The sequence below is a fragment of the Xiphophorus hellerii genome, chromosome 1 (assembly GCF_003331165.1).
Source record: "Xiphophorus hellerii strain 12219 chromosome 1, Xiphophorus_hellerii-4.1, whole genome shotgun sequence".
Taxonomy (NCBI): domain Eukaryota; kingdom Metazoa; phylum Chordata; class Actinopteri; order Cyprinodontiformes; family Poeciliidae; genus Xiphophorus; species Xiphophorus hellerii.
In genome coordinates, this window is record NC_045672.1 from 28,876,618 (window position 1) to 28,896,940 (window position 20,323).

At 38.5% G+C, this 20,323-nt stretch overlaps 1 protein-coding gene across 1 annotated transcript in view; it reads right to left on the reverse strand.

Moving 5' to 3' along the window:
- Nucleotides 1-19,605, reverse strand: part of tshz2 (teashirt zinc finger homeobox 2) — a 54,463-nt gene extending 34,858 nt beyond the window's left edge. Inside the window, exon 1 of the mRNA XM_032558675.1 lies at nucleotides 18,867-19,605. Coding sequence (XP_032414566.1) covers nucleotides 18,867-18,906 — 40 coding nt within the window. The 5' untranslated portion in view covers nucleotides 18,907-19,605. The remainder of the gene's footprint in view (nucleotides 1-18,866) is intronic.
- Between the last annotated feature and the right edge of the window lie 718 nt (nucleotides 19,606-20,323).

A 20,323-nucleotide genomic window follows, 5' to 3' on the forward strand; every position in this document is an offset into this window, starting at 1 on the left:
ACTGGACTGTTACACAGGTGAGTTAATGTGCAAGTTAGGAGGGCAGAGGGCTGAGGCATTGAATAAATTTAGTGAAAAAATCACAAAAAGAGTCCAACACACCATGAAAAATAAGACAATCCTGGAAGATATCCTGTAGGAGGTTATGAAAGACTTGAGACTGAGCAGAGGTTCACCTTCCAGCAGGACGACAATGGTAAACGTCCACAGAGCCAAAAAGTATGGCCCTGTCAAAGTCTAGACTTAAAACCAATTGAGAAGACTTGACAATTAATGCTTAGAGATCCTCTCAATCCATCCTGACACAATTGCTGTTATTTTGCAGATGCAGAAGTATCTGGGTTTAGATGTGCAAATCTGGTAAGGTTCATACCCTAAAAGACTTGCAGCTGTAATTGGAGAAAACGGTGGGGCTGAATACAAATTCAGATGTTTACTTGTAAATCAAAAAAATTGAAAAGTCATATATTCTTTCTCTTCTACTTCACAATTCAAACTAATTTGTGTTGGTCTATTACTTAAAAGCTTAATAAAACACAGAGAAGCATGGTGCTTATAAAAATTATATATGGTTGGACGTGACAAACATTTTAATCTAAGGAAAGTACAACAGTAAAACTCACACACATGCACTAGTGTGGCACTTTCTGCCTTAAATCTCTGAATGCTGAGATAAACGCAGCTATCACACTTGGTAAATACTCATATGGCATCCAGCAAGTGCTACTCGCCTCACTATGGTGTGTCGGGATGGAGCAGGCGAGGCTTAAAGAAAATTAAACTGGTTAGACACACTGAGCCAGCGGCCGAAGATCAACAGAGGGGCTGAAGAGTCAGGATGTCCCCCTCCTTAAAGTGGGTTAAAACTGATCCCTCACACATCCAGAACTTATTCACACAGGGAGAGGAGGACACCCAGTTAGGGATTAAAGCAATCTGCACAACGGTGAAAGCACGAGGAGCGGCTCCACAGGGAGGAAAAGGACATGCCATGTTCCAAAATATGCAAATGAGCTTTACGATTTGCATTTTTAAAAATAGTCACAAGCAAAAAAATATTAAAGTCCAAGCAGGTCTTGAAAACTGTATGTATTTATTTATGTCAGGATGTGAGAAAACACATGCGCATATTACTGATTTATAGAGAGCAACTTGGATAAAGGTTAGTTTTACATCAGGGGATCTTTTCATCCTCAGTTATCAACTTCAAAATTTCAAATTTAGTTTTAAACAAATCTTCTTACAAGTTGAGTCTGTGACATTACAGCTAAGACTGAAATATTCAAATGATTAAATTCAGACAAAAACAGTCATTCAGCATTGCCCCCCCAATATGACTGATAAAACATTATGAAAACAGAAAATGTAATTAAAGCACATTTATCTGAAGGTAGATAAAGAATCTGCATATGAACTCACACATGTCGTAATTGAAATCTTTTCCATCTTCTAACTATTATGACTCAGTTTGAATAGAAAACAGGGAGAGAATCTAAAGAAGCCTTGCCCTTGGAATATGCCTGTTTTCAATAACGCTTTTTCTTTTTTTAGAAATTGTTGAAGTAATATTTTTATTTAATTTGGAATTCACAACTACTAGCAAAATCATATCAAATTTAATTAATAACTTTAAAAAAAGTTTGCTTTATGTGTAACCATGTGATTGCTGATCAGGATCTGGTTGTCTGGTGTTAATCACTTCTCTTTACCCGTGATATACCACATGATGCATGATACACGACTAGCCAGAAAATTGGCCTGATACCAAAATTGTGGTAGAAAATTGGTTCAAAATGGACCAAAAATTGCACAATGTATGCCCAGTTTAAGTGTGCATAACAATGACCTTGTACCATGGACTTTTCAGTTAACAGACCTAAGTCATAGGGGGGTAGGATGAGGAGAAGACTGGATCCAGACTCAGAATGATCTGGATATAAGACGCAGAATTCAGGCTCCATCCTTGTGAAATGTTGCGTGAGAAGAAAATGTGCAGTCTAATTAATAACATGGGAATAAAAGAATTATGGTGCTAATGATCATCTAACAAATGATTTCATGTTTAAGATATATTTCCTGTTGTTGGATTTATCCGAAAATCTGTAAGTGCACTCAAATTAAAGGTTTGATTTTAAAACATGAACATTAACTGTGAAAGGAACTGCTTGAAACATTTTACTTTAACCCTCATCTTCTATTTTTTTTATTCTTCCACTAAAGGTACTAATTATGTGGCATGTTGACAATCTTGTCTTAATTACAGCCTTTTGTGCAAGCAAAAAGCGCAAAAACAAAGCAGAATTAAGAGTTCCCATGAATCCTGTGACTCCTTTAAATCTGACAAGATAATCTTACTCTTACTTCTCAGTTTTTTCCCCAACAACCATTTCCTCTTACGAGTAAAAACCACCAGTGTGGTAGCGATGATGGAGGAGATTGTACTTTTGTTATTTCCAGATCCATCACGGACCAACCACTGCACCGCTGCGTCCTGCCCAGGTCACTCTGTGTTAAAGTCGGGGCCTTCGGCAAAAGCAATGATCTGCACGTGACCTCTGCTACATTTTAGGGATGAGTGGGCCCCAGGCGACAGTTACCACGGATACACAACACGGCGCAGAGATGACACGTCAGTCACTGACACAGTGAGTGAGACGGGGAGTTGGAAGGACAGGTAGATATTCAGACTGAATACGAGCTAAATATAACAAGAACTACTTTGACAGAAGGACAAATGGCTATAGATAGAGAGGAAGGGCATGCAAATGGACCCATTTTACAAAACACATTATATATAACTGATTAATAGGATTTAAATTTGACAGCTGATTAGTTTTAAGGTGTGTCAAAGAAAGAAAAAAAAGAATCTTGAAAATAATCCCACATAATTCAGGTTCTTTCAGATTTGAACACAAAGACAGAGCAGAGAGAGCCGATTCCCCCAGACAAAAACGTCTTTAAAGTTCCCAGTAGACTGAGTCTCTCACTAAATAGCTTTGTTGACTGCAACAACACTGACCTCCTACCGCCACAGAGAAAATGACCACTTTCTCCCAACTTCCAAATGGCCAGGAGTTTGGGGGGTGGGAGCATGAGAGATACCGCGACTGAAAATACAACAGACAATTGCTGACTCAATGTTTGTCAGGATATGGGAGGGAGGAAAATGTGTCCTTGACACCTTAAGCGGTTTTGGATTGAACACGACTTATTTTGACAGTTAGTTCTATATCACTGACATTTGGGAGGCAGACACAGAGAAACACACACACACACACTTCAAGACAAACATCTATTCTTCAAAAAATGGAGCGACACATTGAAATCATGCTTTAAAGCCACTAGAAAGATTTCTTTGTAACATCAACCATTTTGATAAATGTTCCCACCCACAGACAACATGTCATGGTCAGTTTTCATTTTGTTTGCAAATGTCCTTTAAATCATTACTTAATTAAAATAAAATCTACCCTCCTAAAAACAAACTTTTCTGTAGAAATGGCTCTGGTGAAAGACATGAGGGAACTGAGCTGAACCCAGGTGTGTTTCTAGTTATTCATGTTTTTAATCCGATCAGCCCTTTAAATACACAGGTGGGCAAACTTCAGCTAATCCAGGAACTAATTTTTGTTTAGCAATTTACAAAAATTGTTCTAATTTTGAATACATTTGGCACACTTAATATCCCCAAAGTAAATTTTTTTCTGGATAATGTCTACAGCACTAACTTACTTGGCTGTTTTGTAAACTTTCAGTTGAATAAAGTTTGACAATTGCGTTAAAGTTTTGGCTATTGGCTGTTAAATAGTTATATTCATGCTCTTATTTTGAAGTGGGTGAAGAAAGTTTATGCAGTAGTTCCATTTCCTCTCCTCACATTCTCCACCTGAGATGCGGTGCAGCAAATGACGTTTATTCTGTACCCAAAATGCAACCTGTCGGTCTACAGCAAACAGTTGAAAATCTACTGATTTTCTACGTGCTTTACGAAGTCCTACCATGGTCTATTAGGCAAAATCAGCCACAGAGTTAGTGGTACTCAAGAACTATAAAACTGAAACCATGAGTGAAAGCTCTGTTCCAAACATTCACTTCCTGAAGCACAAACCATACGGGTGGTTATGCAATAATACATTTGATCCTGTGAAGTGCTATGTTCTAACACATGTTGTGTCATTGAGCTATAGTAAATGGTAGCATTTAGTGCTTTAGGGTTAGTGCAACTAACTTTTTAGTTAGCCTCCTTTACCACTGTTTAAATATGTTTGCCTGCATTCAGCAAGACATTTAACAGCATCTGAGAACACTGCATGGATATCTGGGTAATTTAGGAAATAAAATACAAGGAAATTGCCTATGAAAAGGACCAGTACACTCTGGAATGACCAGATGTGATTATTAAAATCTTCAGCAATCATTTCGACCCAATTCACTATAAAAACCTTATGGTCTCTCCGATGCCTTGCATAGTTAAGATAATTATTTGGTCCCAACGCGGTTTCCTCCAGAACTGCTGTATTGCTCACTGCCTGGCAGACAGACTCATAACAAGCCCAATTGTAGCAGTTAGTCCCACTATGTCTGCACCTGCAGAACAGCTTATACCACAAAGAACTTGAGTCTGGCACTCAGACTGTGGTTGAACTTGAGTTTCAAAACTCAAGACTTCAGACTTGACTTAGATTTGAAGCCTGAAGACTTGAGACTTGTCATAGACCTGAAATGGACTCAAGATTTAGATATGGAGTTTCGGGAGCAATTAAAAAAGTGTTGACCGCACGACTCACAGAAATTTAGGACTCAGAATATAATGGGCTCTCTGTAGTGTTTCTTGACAACGTGTCAATAAAAGTACATAGACATGGCTTAAAAGTTCCTCTATTTTTATTTCATAGCATTAAAACCCATCAAGTGGCATTTCCAGTAACTCAGCCACAAATTGTTACCCTGAGAGAAATGTGCATTTTCGCCCGTTAAAGAGTGTTTCATTTATTAACAAGAAATGTTTGTGGATCATGGGCTGTAAATGGTTCATAAGAAGTCCTTAATGTTTAATGAAGCATCGTAGTAATAATAACCACACAAATTCCTCTTAAGCTGAACTTTATAATGAGTAACTTTGGGTTATTTCAGAAGTAAATAAAACTTCTCTACCTGCAGAGATATAGACAAAGACTTGTGGTTCTTTAAAAGAAAAGCACTTTGTTTAATTGACTCAGAGATTCAGCATTAACGTATTTCTCCAAGAATTTTTTTTTTTTTAGAACAAATGCTCATTTATATTTTTGTTGGAAACAAAAATAATCCATGGTTGTTTTATTGGATGTAAAACTGAAAGTTCCAAAAAGTAAAAGTTTTGTAATTAGGCCTTTTCCACAGTTCTATGTTTCAGTCAGACTAGCAACCGATGTGAAAATGTTCATTTAGGTCATTACAAACGTGAGACCTGTTAATGTCTCAACAGTACCAACCAATTGCTTAACTACTAAGAGTGATACGACTTGAAGGGCGCATTAAAACACCAGTTGGAAAAGGTCAGGCTTAGATGAGTAAAATTAGGCCTGAACACCTTGCCACCCAAATCAAATTCCATAGAAGCTACTCCTCTAGAAGCTCGACTGCCATAGCCTTTACTATTGATCTTGATCCTCTTGTGATGTTCCTCATCAACTAAAAAATAAACAAAACCCAATTTTCCATTGCTTTCTTCAGCATGCCTTAAAAGAAAGTAGAATTTTGTGAAATCCAGCAGTGAAAAGTTTTCATTGTCAGTGCACACAAAAAGAATCCACCACTGGACCGGATGTTTAAGAACAAAAACTTTTCGCATGCAAGGCACAGTCGTGACAATGACCAGGACCGGCCAGGTTTTATTGTGATGTGTACACCTGCATTATCATTACCCCCTTAATGAAAAACAGCAGCAACACAACACCATTATTTTCTACACTCCCCGAGGGCCAATGCAGGCTCCTTAGATCCTTAATCCAATCTGTTTACACACACCCACACACACAAACACTTGGCCTTACAAACTAAGAGCCATAAAATATGACTGTAACATATTGCACTATTATAGTTTGCTTTTAGAGGCCTCACTGTCACTCAGTTAATCTTAAGAATGCTGTTCTGGTTTACAAGTAACAGCTGAAAATCAAGAGAAACATGCTCCCATCTTGATAGACAACATGACTTATAGCTGGCCTGGCTAGCAACCTCTCGGATGTCTGGCCTGAGATATATGACGAACAGGCAATCGTGGGAGGACACAGAGTCCCTGAAATTCTTGTAAAAGTGGGGAGGGTGATGAATCTGCATCTGCTCTTAACCGTGCAGACACACTATAGTTATCATCAGTGAGGTCACGGGGTATCATCATGTGTTTGGTAGAGGATGTGTAACCTTGAAAAAGAATGAAAAAAGAGATGCCAAAATGCTTCAGGGAAGCCAGAAACCAAATGCCAGATGGATGCACTTTACTAAAAGCCTGACCACTGCCGCTGCTCGGTCGGTTGCGGCCTCAGCGTCGTGAAATCTGGGTGACGATGACATCACCCCACGCCCACATGAACCATGCATGTGACGTGGCGGTGTGCTCCCCACCGGCAGCCTTTGGCACAGTGTTTGCTCTCAGTCGAGACGCAGTTGGGCCATAATTAGACATGCTGCTTCCTGTACAAAGACCTCCCTGTGTAATATTAATCATGTGAGGATAAAGTTGTAAATCCATCCCCTGCGGAAATTCCCCCCGTCTTTCATGTGTTCTCCAAATGGAGAAGAGGGCTCTTTTTGCTTCGGTTTGAAAGAAGCCACCCTGGCCTTGAAACATGTGGCTAATAACAATTCCAATGCAGTGTTTTGTCAAAGAAAAGACAACAAAAAAGGCAAATCAGATCAACGTGATAAGCTGAAAATCTACCGCAACCCCCAGCGACCTGATCTTCAACGTGTGAGCTATGATGATATGAAAAAATATTATGAGAAGATTTTATGGGGTATTTAGTAAAATTAGTTCATCTTCATGGAATATCATGGCATATAAAATGCCGCAGAATAATATTTTTGGTTTCCCAGCATTCATTTTCTTCTCTAAATTAGACCATTCGTCATGCACTCATTACAAAGACAGTCAATTTTGAACCAATTCCAATTGCCTCTAATTTCTAACTGAAATAATGCAAGATGCACATTTTTCATCCGCCTGACATCCATTGACTTTATTATTGTATGAAAATGCCGGAGCGGTGCTGCATAAACACTAAAAAAGTCATCATATTTCGCATTTTGAGACGGAGTTTACTGGTAGGTGTTGCACTCTGCACACAATCTATTAAAATCCAAATCAAATAAGAGAAAAGCTTTTTTCAATCATCATGCAAATAAGTGCTATATTAGAAAGCAGAGTTTGAAAAGTTGTTTGTTTCGTTCACTCACTTTTGCTTCAGATTAACTGCAAAATTTGGCTTTGAGGTAGCGCAGCTGACAAGAAATCACTTTAAGTAGCTGCAAAGAGCACGGAGTCCGAGCCATAGGCTACAAAACACCGACATGTTGTGTGCTTCTCCTTAATCAAGCTGTAAGTACAACAGAATTATTCTACATTCATCACGGACACCTAAGCTGTCACTGCTGTTTAATGAGTATCAATTAAGCTGTTTCAACAGACTAGCTCAGCACATACTGCAGACACAAACAGGCAGGCACAGCCCTAAGGAGAGGCTTCTTAACACTGAGCCACATTGGGCCTCAGACATAATTTAGGCTCGGTATCAGGGCTGGAATAAAGAAAAAAAAATCTGAGAAGAGATGTACAGAATTTCCATTTAATATGTTTTAACATTATTCTGGCATTTTGTCCCTTTTAAAGCACCCACATTACACCTGGGTACAACTTGGTATAGATTATTTGACAAATGCAAAATAATAATAATAATAATAAACATTAAATGTGAAATTTATCTATTATGCAAACACATAAGAGGCTACATGTTTGCATTCAGGGATTACTTTATCAAAAAAACGCACCTTTTAGTGGCAACTTTCATTTTATTAGAGTCTTTATTTTGAATTCAAAGTGCACCTCAGAGATGCATGGGGCAGAATAATAATGTGTTTAATAGAGTGCATGATCCACTGGACCCCCTGCTATGGGGAAAAACTAATTCTTGTCACTTAACATTCAGTTTGACATTAAAGCTTGTTTGCTGCTAACAAAAATTATCAAATGAGGCAGTCAGTATTTGAAAGCTCTGCTAATTAGAAAGCTGAAGTTTTACCCCTCAAAGCAGATCTTCTATAGAGAGAAGAGAAGCAACACATAACTTATTGTGCTGATTTTATGGCACATTGGAGTCTTTGCTTCACTATTAAACAAACTTTTGAAAGCTAAGACATTGGTCAAAGGAAGTTGGCAAACTAATTTAAAGTCTGTTTATTCACTTTAGACCAGCAGAAAATACGTGGTGATTGTTTGATATCCAAAAGCCACATGACATCTTCTGAGTTATTAACACTACCTTGTTAATAATAAGGTAGTGTCCACTGCTTCAATTCGAAGCAGTGGACACACTTATACAAGATAAAATAACTTATCAGAGCCCAAAATATATCAATCAACATCTAAATGGAATTATCTGATAAATATTTATAACAAATTTAGATCAGACATTAAACTCTAGCCCATACTTGTTTTGCTTAATTTAAATACAATCATAAAATACATATCAGGGTGATATAAATTCAGGATATATTATTGGGATGTTTAATCTCAGTAAATTTGATTATTTGTTTGTGTTACCCCAAGATAGCTTCTTCAATAAAGCATACAGATTCAAATTTTATATATACATCTCTGGAAAAATATTAAGAGACAACTGTACTGAACCCCATTGAAAACCTCTTGTTTATTCCACCAAACGTTGATTTCTTAACTCTTCCTGAGTTAAAACATTAGTATTGTTGTTTCTAAATTAATATGAACTTGTTTTCTTTGCATTATTTGAGGTGCATTTTTTTATTATTTTGATCATTTGTCATTTTCTGCAAATAAGTGCTAAATTTTGCTTGGAATTTCAGAGACATGTCATCAGTAGTTCATAGAATAAAAGAACAATATTCATTCAACATATATCTATAAAAAGTTAAATCAGAGAAACCAATTATTTTAAGTGGTGTCTTACATTTTTTCCAGAGCTATAACAAGAAGAAGAAAGTTTTACAGAGTTATTTTTTTCACCTTTACTTATACCGCTAAATCTCATTGAGACATGAGTTTTCACTTTCAAGGGCGACCTGCTGATTTGGTGCCATTGTTCTGCTATAACTGGTTGATGATCTCTATCACAGGACTTAGTTTCACCAAAGGCAGCTTGGCAGTATTAAAAGGCATAATGTGGGAGACATTTTTTTCGCTGCCAGAGAGTGGCTGGATTGTACAGAGAGTGAAAGCCTCTGTTTGACCCCAGAAGAGAGAGACAGACGATCAGAGGCCATCGAGGTGAACAGCAACGCTGGAACATTGACTGGATTCATCAAATTAGCTTCCATGTAATTGTACTGCATGACGACTCGTAAAACATGTCGGCCATAAAGCTGTCAGGAAGCCATCAGCTTGGTGCTAAATGAAGTTACAAAAGGTGCAAGGTTCACAACTTCATACAGTGGAAGAGTAAAACGTCCAGCAGCACAGAGACTGGCTGTGACCTCATCATTTGTGGTAACCATAGCAATCAGAAAACCCATACTGGTTGGGAGTTGGTATTTATTGCTTATTAAAACACAACAATTAGAAAAAACGTCGTCACTGCTAGTCCAATAAGCTATTCTATTTTTCATTAATAATAAGAGAAAGACATCCTAGATTTGGTGTGTATTTTGTATGTGCAATTTAATACTCACAATTAGATCTGCTGATTTCGACAATGCACCTCAGCAAAGACTTGATAAATAATTTTCCAAACCTCCACAACACCTGACTGCATATTTAGCAGTCTGACCTCCCAGAGACTCGCGGAGCATGCAGTGCGACGGCAGTTTACCTTTGTAATTGTTACAGATCACGCCATTAGCACAATATTGTCATAGCTCCTGCTCCCGCAGTCTGCAGCAGCTGAGGGTTAATTTGCATAATAAATCTTAATTGAAGCTCATTAAGGATTTGATAAGAAGCAAATCAGGTACACCGCCGGATAACTTAAGATTAATGTTTTCTCCGTCTTTAGGCGGTGGCGTATTAAAGAGAAATGTCACGTTCATTAGCAGAAGTTTAACATCGCCGTGCATCAGGTGAAGTTTAACTTTAGCAGTAGGAATAGGCTGGGGTGAAATTCTCAGGGTAACAGTAAAAATAAAAATGAATGTGTAACATGATTTCATTCCTTAAATTTAGCACAGGATAGCAGCAATTTCTAATTATTGCTGCTAAATTACATTATAAAAATGTTATCTATAACTTGGCTCAAGGAAAATTAATAACAAGCCATTTTCCTTGAGCTGGGGCATCTGGCTCAAGAAAAATGAGCCAGATGCCCCCGGCTCATTTTGGAAGTTTTTCCAATCAACAGATTTATTTTTGCAGAGCTTTACAATATTTTGAATTTGTTGATGTCTGTGTGGAATAACACAGAGTCAAAAAAACTTTTATTAACTGGTCGTTAGCAGAGCTATCTGCTGATGTAACAATTCTGCAGTCAGGTGCATAATAGAAATGCCAAGTTAGTAATAACATTAATGGGAGGCATTCCTTTAGCTTCCACCCATAACTTTTCAAATAACCAACATTACTTCTGGTTAACTACAGAAATGCACAGGAATGACTAATAGTTTCCTGAAACCAAGTATTAAACTATTCACGACTGTTGTGTAATCACTTTAAAATTAAATCACCATTAAAAGCATATATAATAACAATGATTTTACACACTCCAATTTTTTTCTGATCTATTAAACGCAGTATCTCTGAGCATATAACAGACATTTCAACCACCAATGAGTGCTAAATGTTAAACACAGCAGCATTTTAGACTTTATAACTGCCAAGGAAGACTATTAAAATTCAGTTTGCCTTCACGAGGTACGTACATAAACTACAGGAATGGTCCGCTGCCACTAAACAGCTACAAGGTGAGTTATTTCTGTTTGGATGTATGTGGTGGTATTTGTCTTAATAACTGGAACATAGATTAAACTCAGTCTTCATTCCAATATTTTATGATAATTTTTGATCATTCTGATGACGACATTTGAGGAAAGATGAAGTTTCTTGTTTCCTCGTCATGTAAAGCAGCTTGAATTGCTTGTTGCTAAAATGTCCTACACAAATAAACTAGCTGTGCCTGTTGGATTTCTTCCCAGCTTGCCAGAATTACCAAGGGTCTGCTTATACTCCAAGATAATACACTTTTTTTTTTAGCTGAATTACCTCCATTTTGTTAATCGCATTAATTCATCAAAGAGACAAAGACAAAACTTCCTGCAGTCCTCCACAAGAAAAGCTCTTCGCATAAATGAACTGCACATATAAGATATTTAAAAGCTAATGAAACAGCTTAGAGTTTCCTCTTTGCTCATATAAACTCAACAGTCTCAATGCAGGGAGCTCTGTGTGTTCAGCTGCAGACTGTAATTGTCTGTGACATCATTAAACAAAGGTAATTTGACTGTTAATATAAATAACATACTATATGGTATTATTACTTCCACCGCTACTGCTACTAATAATAAAAATAAAACTGATTACATTTAAGCTGCTCTTGTGCATTAACTTCAGCTTCTAATAACACTCCTCGCATCATTTTAACACATTTTAGCAAAACTAATATTTAGAACTGTGATAAATTTGCACACAGTGAGCCTAATCATGATGTTAAAATTTCTTTTTATTACACGCTTAGCCGAAACAGGTAAGGGAGGTTCAGTCCAGGGCAAATCTGCTCCAAACAAGAAGAAAACTTCCTCTGGCACTTTCATAAAAGAACTGTAGGAACAGCATGATGGAAAACTTGTGATTTTAAATGCCGTGGGTATTTTTAAAAGCTTGGCATGCTTACTAAAGGTAACTGGTCCATGCTTTTTTTTTTTTAGATTGAAATCCTGATTATTTTAATTACAGTTTGGAGAAATGCATTCAGCGTTCTTCCATTTGAATGAAAGCACAAGAGGAACGGCAGCCCGTTCGCTGCCTGTCTGAAATCAGAGAGGCCTGATTTTTAAAGCTCCTAAGGACCTCTTTCAGAAAGACATCTCCGGTTAGGCTAACCTGATCCGGCTGTGATTGTTTTCGAGAAACCTCCAAACCATATGGCCTGCATACATGCCCTCTGCCTGACTACGCATGTAGGTCAACTACTACAAGATGGATGTCTTCACTTAAATCATCTCAACTTTGTATGGACACAGATTATGTGTTGACACAACTGCAGAGGATATAAATTACCAAGTTCTAAACTGTAGTGGGAAATGAATATCACTGGAATAACACAAAGCATATGAGCTGCAGTGAGTTTTACCATAAACCACGACAAACCATACCTGCTCTGTGGAAATCAATAGCAGGCCCACTGTGCTACTGTATTAACTGCAAGCTTGCCTTGCACTCTTATCCTCTAAATCCACATAAATGAACAATCTAAGCTATAAAGTCTCCTCCCCATATTCCTCTGTAAATCATTATATCTGTAGGGACCTCGACAAAATACCATAACATAATTTCTTTTGTACTTGGAATGTCTGGCAGAAATAATGAGTTTCAGCCTCCCCGCAATAAACTCTCCCAATATTCCAGTTATTGTCAGGCTTAATGAGTAAAAGAGAGGGAAAAAAAAGAAAAACATAACAAGAAATAGTGGCTTTTCTGCAGCAATGATCACACGGAAACATTATCCACATGAATCACCTCCGACGGCATATCAAATTGTGTCATTTGCCTGGAAACTAGTACAGGTCTCAGAGGGAAGGAGAGGTGAATGAGCGGTTGCTGTAGAGAGGTGCAACATGGCGCAGGAAACTTGCCTTGAGACCCATCATAACAGGCTGTTTTTTTTTTCCACACAGGAGAGCGAGATCACTGCGCTGGAGGGCAACGGGAGTCTCGCTTCTTATCACCTAGACAGCGCACCGCCTCGTTGGCCTCGCGCGCAAACAAAAGGCTTCCACAAACCACTCGCTATCTAAACTTGTCACCTACATGTATGATAAAACGCGCCGAGATCATCCTCACGCCACCTGACTCCATGCTACATTTTTTTTCCCTGCTGCAGACACAAAACTAGCTGATGAGGAGAAAGTTATTAAGGAGCGTCTCTATGGGAGCGCTTGAAAGTTGGAGAATTGCAAGCTTTGCAACAAAGTGAAAGTTTGCTTTTGCTCACAAGCTACTAAAAAATTTCAAGGCTGGATTTGATCAAAACAAAACATCCGCCTTGTTGACATGAATTCAGAGAGATGCTGCTCAGAGAAAACACACACTTTTAATGACTGCTAATGATAACGCTCCCCTGTAACTTTATCTAAAGTTCTCTTAAGGCTATGAAAGAAGTACACTAACGAACCCAAAGGTATGTGATCTGGTGTTAAACAGGTTTTTCAGAGCTGATACAAAATGCATCTTAAAACTGCTTCAACTGTAGCATGATTTTCAAGGCCAAACGGGAGGCTTGCCTCCCTGTTTTTATGGATTCCTTCCTAAATTAAGAGGATTTTCAAACATCAAAACGAAATAAATGAGTCATTTGTTATGTTTTGACAGAACTTGCAATGATTATTACAGTAGAAACATCTGATAAATAAGAACAAACAATCCTCTTTACCTACGCCAGAAATTAATTCTGCCTTAAAATCTGAAATTTAATTTCAACTCAAATATAAAAAAGTAAAAACAACTTCTTAATTTTAAATTTTGTGATAAACGACCCACACAATATCAGAAAAACATCTAATTGCAATACCATTTCTAAAATGATCACACCAGTTCTGATTAACCTACATTTCTCTGGCTCTGTTCTATCTGTGCCGTTTCAAATCCTCTGTGAGCTTTAAGACCTCAAACAGTAAAAATATACACCAGGTTGTCCATTAAGGGCAATAGGAGTCCATACAAGTGGTCAAATATATTATCGATCTGCATAGCAGAAATGCATGAGGGTTGAAATATAATATTCAACCGAATATTGCTTCCAAGCAGTGATTGCAATTTGCCCACGGAGAATTGTGATAAATCCTAATATAAAACAAATGCAAAAAAAAAACAACAAAGTGATCAAAATTATGTGTGTCCAAATGTTGGAATGTGACATGGGATAAAAGTGGCTGCAAAATTTATTCATTTCTCACATTTACAGTAATTACTTTTAAAAAGGAGCATAATTTCTATCACCTTAACGGCACTGGCAGTAATATAGCAAGACAATGTGCAAATGTGACCAGAAGAAAATAGATGAATACATCTCCCCCTCCCCTGCTTGTTGCTGCTCACTTGCAATCACCTGAGTGAAAGAAGACTATCAGACATGCCCTGTGTTTACAACAAACTTGAATTTAGCTGACATGGAAAGTAAAATACCACCATTATTAGTTTCTAATAATGTTATGATGTTATAATACTACAGGTGGAAAACTACCATTGGCATAACTGTTAAGCAGCAGACTGCAGGCTAGCTATCTCAGCAAATAGACTAATAACCTGCTAATTTCAACATATTATAATCCCAGTATTACTCTATAAAGAACAAATATGCTAAAATAAATAAATAAATAAATAAAATAAAGTAAATACTGTGCAATAAGCAACAATTGAATTTAGCAAGAGTTCTATATTTTTTTGTAAATCTATGTATCACAATCAAAATTAAAATAAATATTGTAGATTTAACTGAAAGAATCAATGTTTGCTTATTTTTGCAGCAGTATGAATGCCACCCATGTTTATCATAGCATGAGGATCAAATGCTGGCCCAGGCTTCATTCGAGCAAATACTTAAAAATATACTTAAAGTCTCTTACAAGAGTTGAATTGTGAGATTACTGAAAGATTTTCATTCAAAAGTGGCCAAAGTATTTCACTTTCCACTGTAATTCAACACAAATTGTTTGTGAAATCATACCCACTTCAATCTAAGCTGTGAGAACAGAAAACAAACGATCTCAGAACCCAACAGACCCAGCACAATCCGGACACAGCAGACGTGGATTTAGAGTCAACATAAGGTCCTTTCAAACTCAGGAGCTGTTGAGAATATTTACATGAAAGAAAGAAACAAAAAATAAAATAACAAAAGTAATAAGTTTTCTAGTGTTTTCTAAACACGCAGGTTACTTTTTATCTGCTTATTTTTTCTCAAACTTCTTTGAAATTTACCTTACCTCTGATCTAAAGAAAAAGAGAGACAACTGAACGAGTCCTAATCTGATATTTCCAGGCCTTACGTTTTCTGCTGCTTTCCCCGCAGATTTTCTCATCCCGAGCCTACTTCCCTTTTTCTACTTAAACTGGATAAACAACATCTGCCTTGATCGTAGGATGTTTTTCCTGAACAAACCACTTAGGAGGAGTTTCTGCTAGCCAATTCCCACAAGCTGCTGTCAGTCACTCGCTGGCACTGCAACACTTAATGCCTTTGTCTGTTCTCCAATTTATCTTGTTAACAGCAAATTGGGCTAACGGCTTGAAGCACGGAGCTATTGTAAAAAAAAAGAAAGAAAAAAAAAGAAACTGTTAGGGGAGTACTCCCACGGCCACAGAATAACATATGGCCCCCTTCACTCAAAAATGCATCCCGAGCACTTATAGGGCTTCGTGTTTACACCGTATATAAACCTGATACACAAATTCCATCTTGGACACGGCGGCCTGTTAGCCTCTGGCTTTGTGATGCCTGCCCAGTAATAAAGCAAAGCTTTAGTGCAGCCTATTCTGCACCGGTGAGTAATTGGCATTCTAAATTACCATACAGACCATGTTTGCAAAGGAAGTAAATCTGTGAATAACTGGCCTTTACTTGTGCAAGCATTCACAAATATTACTAGGTATTTGTGGAAAGGGTGGGGGGAGGAGGAGGGTCGTGATATTACAATCCTTAAAAAAGGACAAGCAAACAGGGTGCTGAATCCGGAGGATAAATGTCTTAACTGGCAATGGGGTTCGTTTTGGAGGGAAAAAAAAAAAAAACAATTTTCACCAAGAGAGAGATGCTGCATCTTTAAGAGCGCCACCAAAGACAAAAAAAAAAAGGAAAAAAAAATGAAACCTATTCCTTTGCATCTTCCATGCTCTTATTCCAATACTGCTCTCTCCTTGTTCCCCCTCCACACATCATTAAACATATTATTATAACATGACTGTCAGCCCGCGCCTCTCCTCGCTCCGTTCTTGCTCTGCCAGGTAATCAATTTGTCGTCACTCTCTGTAACCCCAGTAAAGTCATCAAGTGAAATGAGTTACAGCTGCAAAGAGCCTTCAAGAATACAGGAGAGAGGGAGGGGGGGGAGAGGGGTGAGTAGTAGTGGGGGGGATGGAAAGGGGAGGGGGGCAAAAAAAAAAAAGCAAGAAAAATGACAACACAGCCCAGGAATATTCCACCGCTTGATAGCACATCCCAGGTCTTGAAGATGAAATATTAATGCACAATTTGTTTATCTGCGGGCCCACATCTCTCCGGTGCCGAGCTGTTAATTTTCTATCGGCACAGACAACGGATCAGTCAGTCATGAACTCTTCACAGCCATTACCGGGAGACATTTTGATTAAGTATTCCTAATGTAGTGGATAGGAAAGAATGAAAACACTCTGCCTGCCAACTTTTGATTGACCATTAAGCCACTGATGAATGTGCCTGTCAAAGAGGAGACAATTACCTCAACAATGAAGAAACTCTTCTGGAAGGCTTATTTCTCTGTAGGGCTGACACATTTACCAGAGTACAGGCGAGGCAGCTGAGAGCGTGTAAAGGGATCACTTAGGCATCTTCTCAAAAGTTCTCCGAATAAAAGCTGGGGGCATTGTTTTGCAGAAAAGGCGGCTTTTCCGAAGCCTCGGGGTGTGAGGTGGGGGGGGGAGAAAAAAAATAGTTACTGTGCGAATGTATGGCGATGTGAGCGACCGTGTGTGTAAACTGAGAGTGTGTCGAGCAGATAAGGGTCTCAGTATCTTAAGCGGCTGCAAAGAGATGCTATTATTTGGCAGAGAACAATCGCCATCTGGTTGCTACATCCGCAGCCGTAATAAAGACTGATAACTCCTCGACGCACCACAACCAAGTAATTGCATCCTCAGAACGCCGGAATGCCCTTGATCAATCTGGGTTTAATCCAGCAGCTCCATCACTGCTGAAGCTGTTTGTTTTAAGGGAAGTTTCAGGAAAAATGGAGTGCAGGAAATGAAAGAGGCGGCATTACGTTGAGTTTTGTGACTGTGGTCAGAATTTTTCTACATTTTTGTTTCTATTGCTGTAAACATGAGATCATAAAAAAAGCATCAGAAGATGAAGATGGTGAGTTCCACAAGCAAATGATGTGGCCTTCTGTACAAAAAAACCCCAAAACAAATCAGTGTGTTGTAGAGGTGTGCTTTACTCTTTTTCTCCTGGATAGACCTCACATAAGTAAGTGTGTGTGTGTGAGGGAGTGCAACCCATTCTCCATTTGTCCATAAGATTATGAAGAGTTCATACAGAGTTCATCTGCTACGGATACAGCGGCAGCAGCACATCTTTCAGCCCCTCTCTTCTTCATGCGGGTCAAATCAAAACACCCTCAAAAATTTTGTTGTTTTTTATTCAGCTGTGAGAAAAAGTTTCTAAACAGTGAGTGAATAAACGCCCTGCGGCTGCTTTTAGCATGATAAAGGAAGAAATAAACAACAATTATGCCTTTAACTCTTTTTTTAGACATGGGCCGGGTATTCAGGTATTGACTTTTCAAATCACTTAAACTTTCCCTGAATACGTTCCTACGATCTGCTAAAGAGAAAGAACCAAAGTGACCAGATTTTCCCCACGACATTAGAGTAACCTTAACCTTTCCCTCCCCCGCCTGCTGCTGCACACTGCCAGTCAGCTGGCTAAAAGAAAGGAACTACACTTTTCATTCACTTACAAAAAAACAAATATTCTAATTTTGTAAATATCTACAATTGTGAAAGTAAAAACTAAAAGCTGCTCGCTGGTTAAAACAGCAGATAGCCCAACTTACCCGGCTAATAGCATATTATTATACTTCCACTGCTGCTCAAGAAGACAGAGAATAACATAAATGTTTAACATTCTGCAAAAAACTACCACTTAGTTCTGTATCAGCTTTTTATGTTTCTGCTTAAGTCTAATCCTCCTAATCAGAATAACAATGAATAAATATGATATGTATATATATCATTCCTAAAGTACAAATCAGTATTATTTACTTTAGCAGCTTTAGGTTTATGAAAAACAATTAGATCAAGTTATGTATTTTATTTATTGTTTACCAAACTCATGACTTTATTTATCATCATATTATTCCCCCCTCCCCCCCATAACTGTTTGAATAATTAGTTTTATGCTACATGTACCCCCCACCTTGCTGTTATCACATTGGACCTGAGCCCAAAGTGAACCCTGATGGGTCCCATCCGGAGGTCCCTGAAGAAAATACAGCTGTTCGGAGTCTGCGTTCAGATTATTTACAGTTATATAACTCTGTCCTGAATAAACTACAAAATTCCTGCTTAGCTGGGGGCTCCTTGGGACACACAGGAGGAAGGAGGCGGAGGGGAGGCGGAGGAGGGTGGGGGGGGTCCCACTGGATTAAAGTTTGAATTGTGTTTAAAACCGGTTTCCACACAGAAAAGAAAAAGAAAATCCCACTCGTGTTAAGAAGGTTCTCTTTTTGTCGCTTACCCGCAGCCCGTTTGGGAGCCTGCTGCTTCCTCCGTGGCATTTTTGCTTTTCTTTCTCTTTCTGGAGTCGCAGCTCACTTCACTGTGTCCAGGTGAAATCTGAATGCGGTCTGTACGATAGTCCATGCATACACACGCGCGCGCGCTCACACACTCAACCGCACGCACACGGAGCAGAGAGTGCGGAGTGTGTGTTAAGTCTCTATTTCTCCCTCCCCGAGTTGCTCGGTGCGTTTTTTAACAAAAAAAGAAAGAAAAGAATCCAAAAAAGGGCTCGTTTTCAAAAGCGAGGAGCAGATGTTTCAACCGCGGGCTCTCTCTGTTCACCTTCCTCTTCTTCCTCTTCCTCCGGGCTGCGAGTCGACTCTTTTCACCATCCGCTTTTGTCCATCAGTGCCTCGTACGTTGATCGATGTGTGTCAGTCAGTCAGTCAGAGAGTCCCGGCAGAGCGGCTGTTGTGGTTTTCTTCCGTCCGTGGATAAAAATGTGCGCGTAAAAATGAAGAAAAGGCGTTCTGGTAATGGTACGGTGGATTACGCACGGTGCAGGCGGAGGGGGAGAGGCGATGCCAGCAGACATCGATCCATAGAACAAACTGAACATTAAAAACTCCTCCCTCCTCGCCTGGACTTGATGATGGCAGCGAGACATTTGTTACACTAGATAACCATGAGTTTATTAAAGGAACAGAGGCCAGAGAAAAGACACGGGAGCCGGGGCTGTGTGTGCCGCGGCTGCTTTCTGTCACTCTCTGCTTTTCTCTGGCTTTTCTGCCTCACAGCTTCCGCTCTGCTCGCTGGAAGAAGTTTGAAATATCTCACACAAAAAAAAGAAAAAGAAAAATGAATGAAGTTGCTCGAATCACACGCCGGTCGTAAGAACATTCAGGTAGATTTCAATAAATTAAAATATCAAAATATCACCGAAAAGCTCATTCATATCCATTACAACTCAAAAATGCAACTCCGTCAAATGCATTACACACACAATTATACATTTCAAATCATTTCTTTTAAGTTAGCTGAAAAAAAAATAACTCTAAGAACATACAATAATCTATAAGACGTAATTGCTAAGGAAAGTCTACGCACACTGTTGCAATTATGGATGGAAAGTTGAGTGGAAGGAAAAAATGCATATTCATCAGTTCATCTAAATACTTCAGAATATCACCAGAAAGCTCATTTGTTTCAGCAGTTTAATTCAAAAGATGAAACTCCTCCACAGTCATTATAGTGGTATGTTTCAGCTCTTCATTCCAGTATATTTTGATGAGCAGGAATCAAAAACTGAACTTTAAAATGATTTTTAATACAAAAATGTTTTAACCTTTTAAAGGCCTTTACACTCACAACAATGATGGTTACCCTCACTTACCTTCACATTGCCAACAGTCCTCCAGTTATTACTTATATTTATATTTAAGCACTTATTTGTGGTGAAACAATAAAACTTAC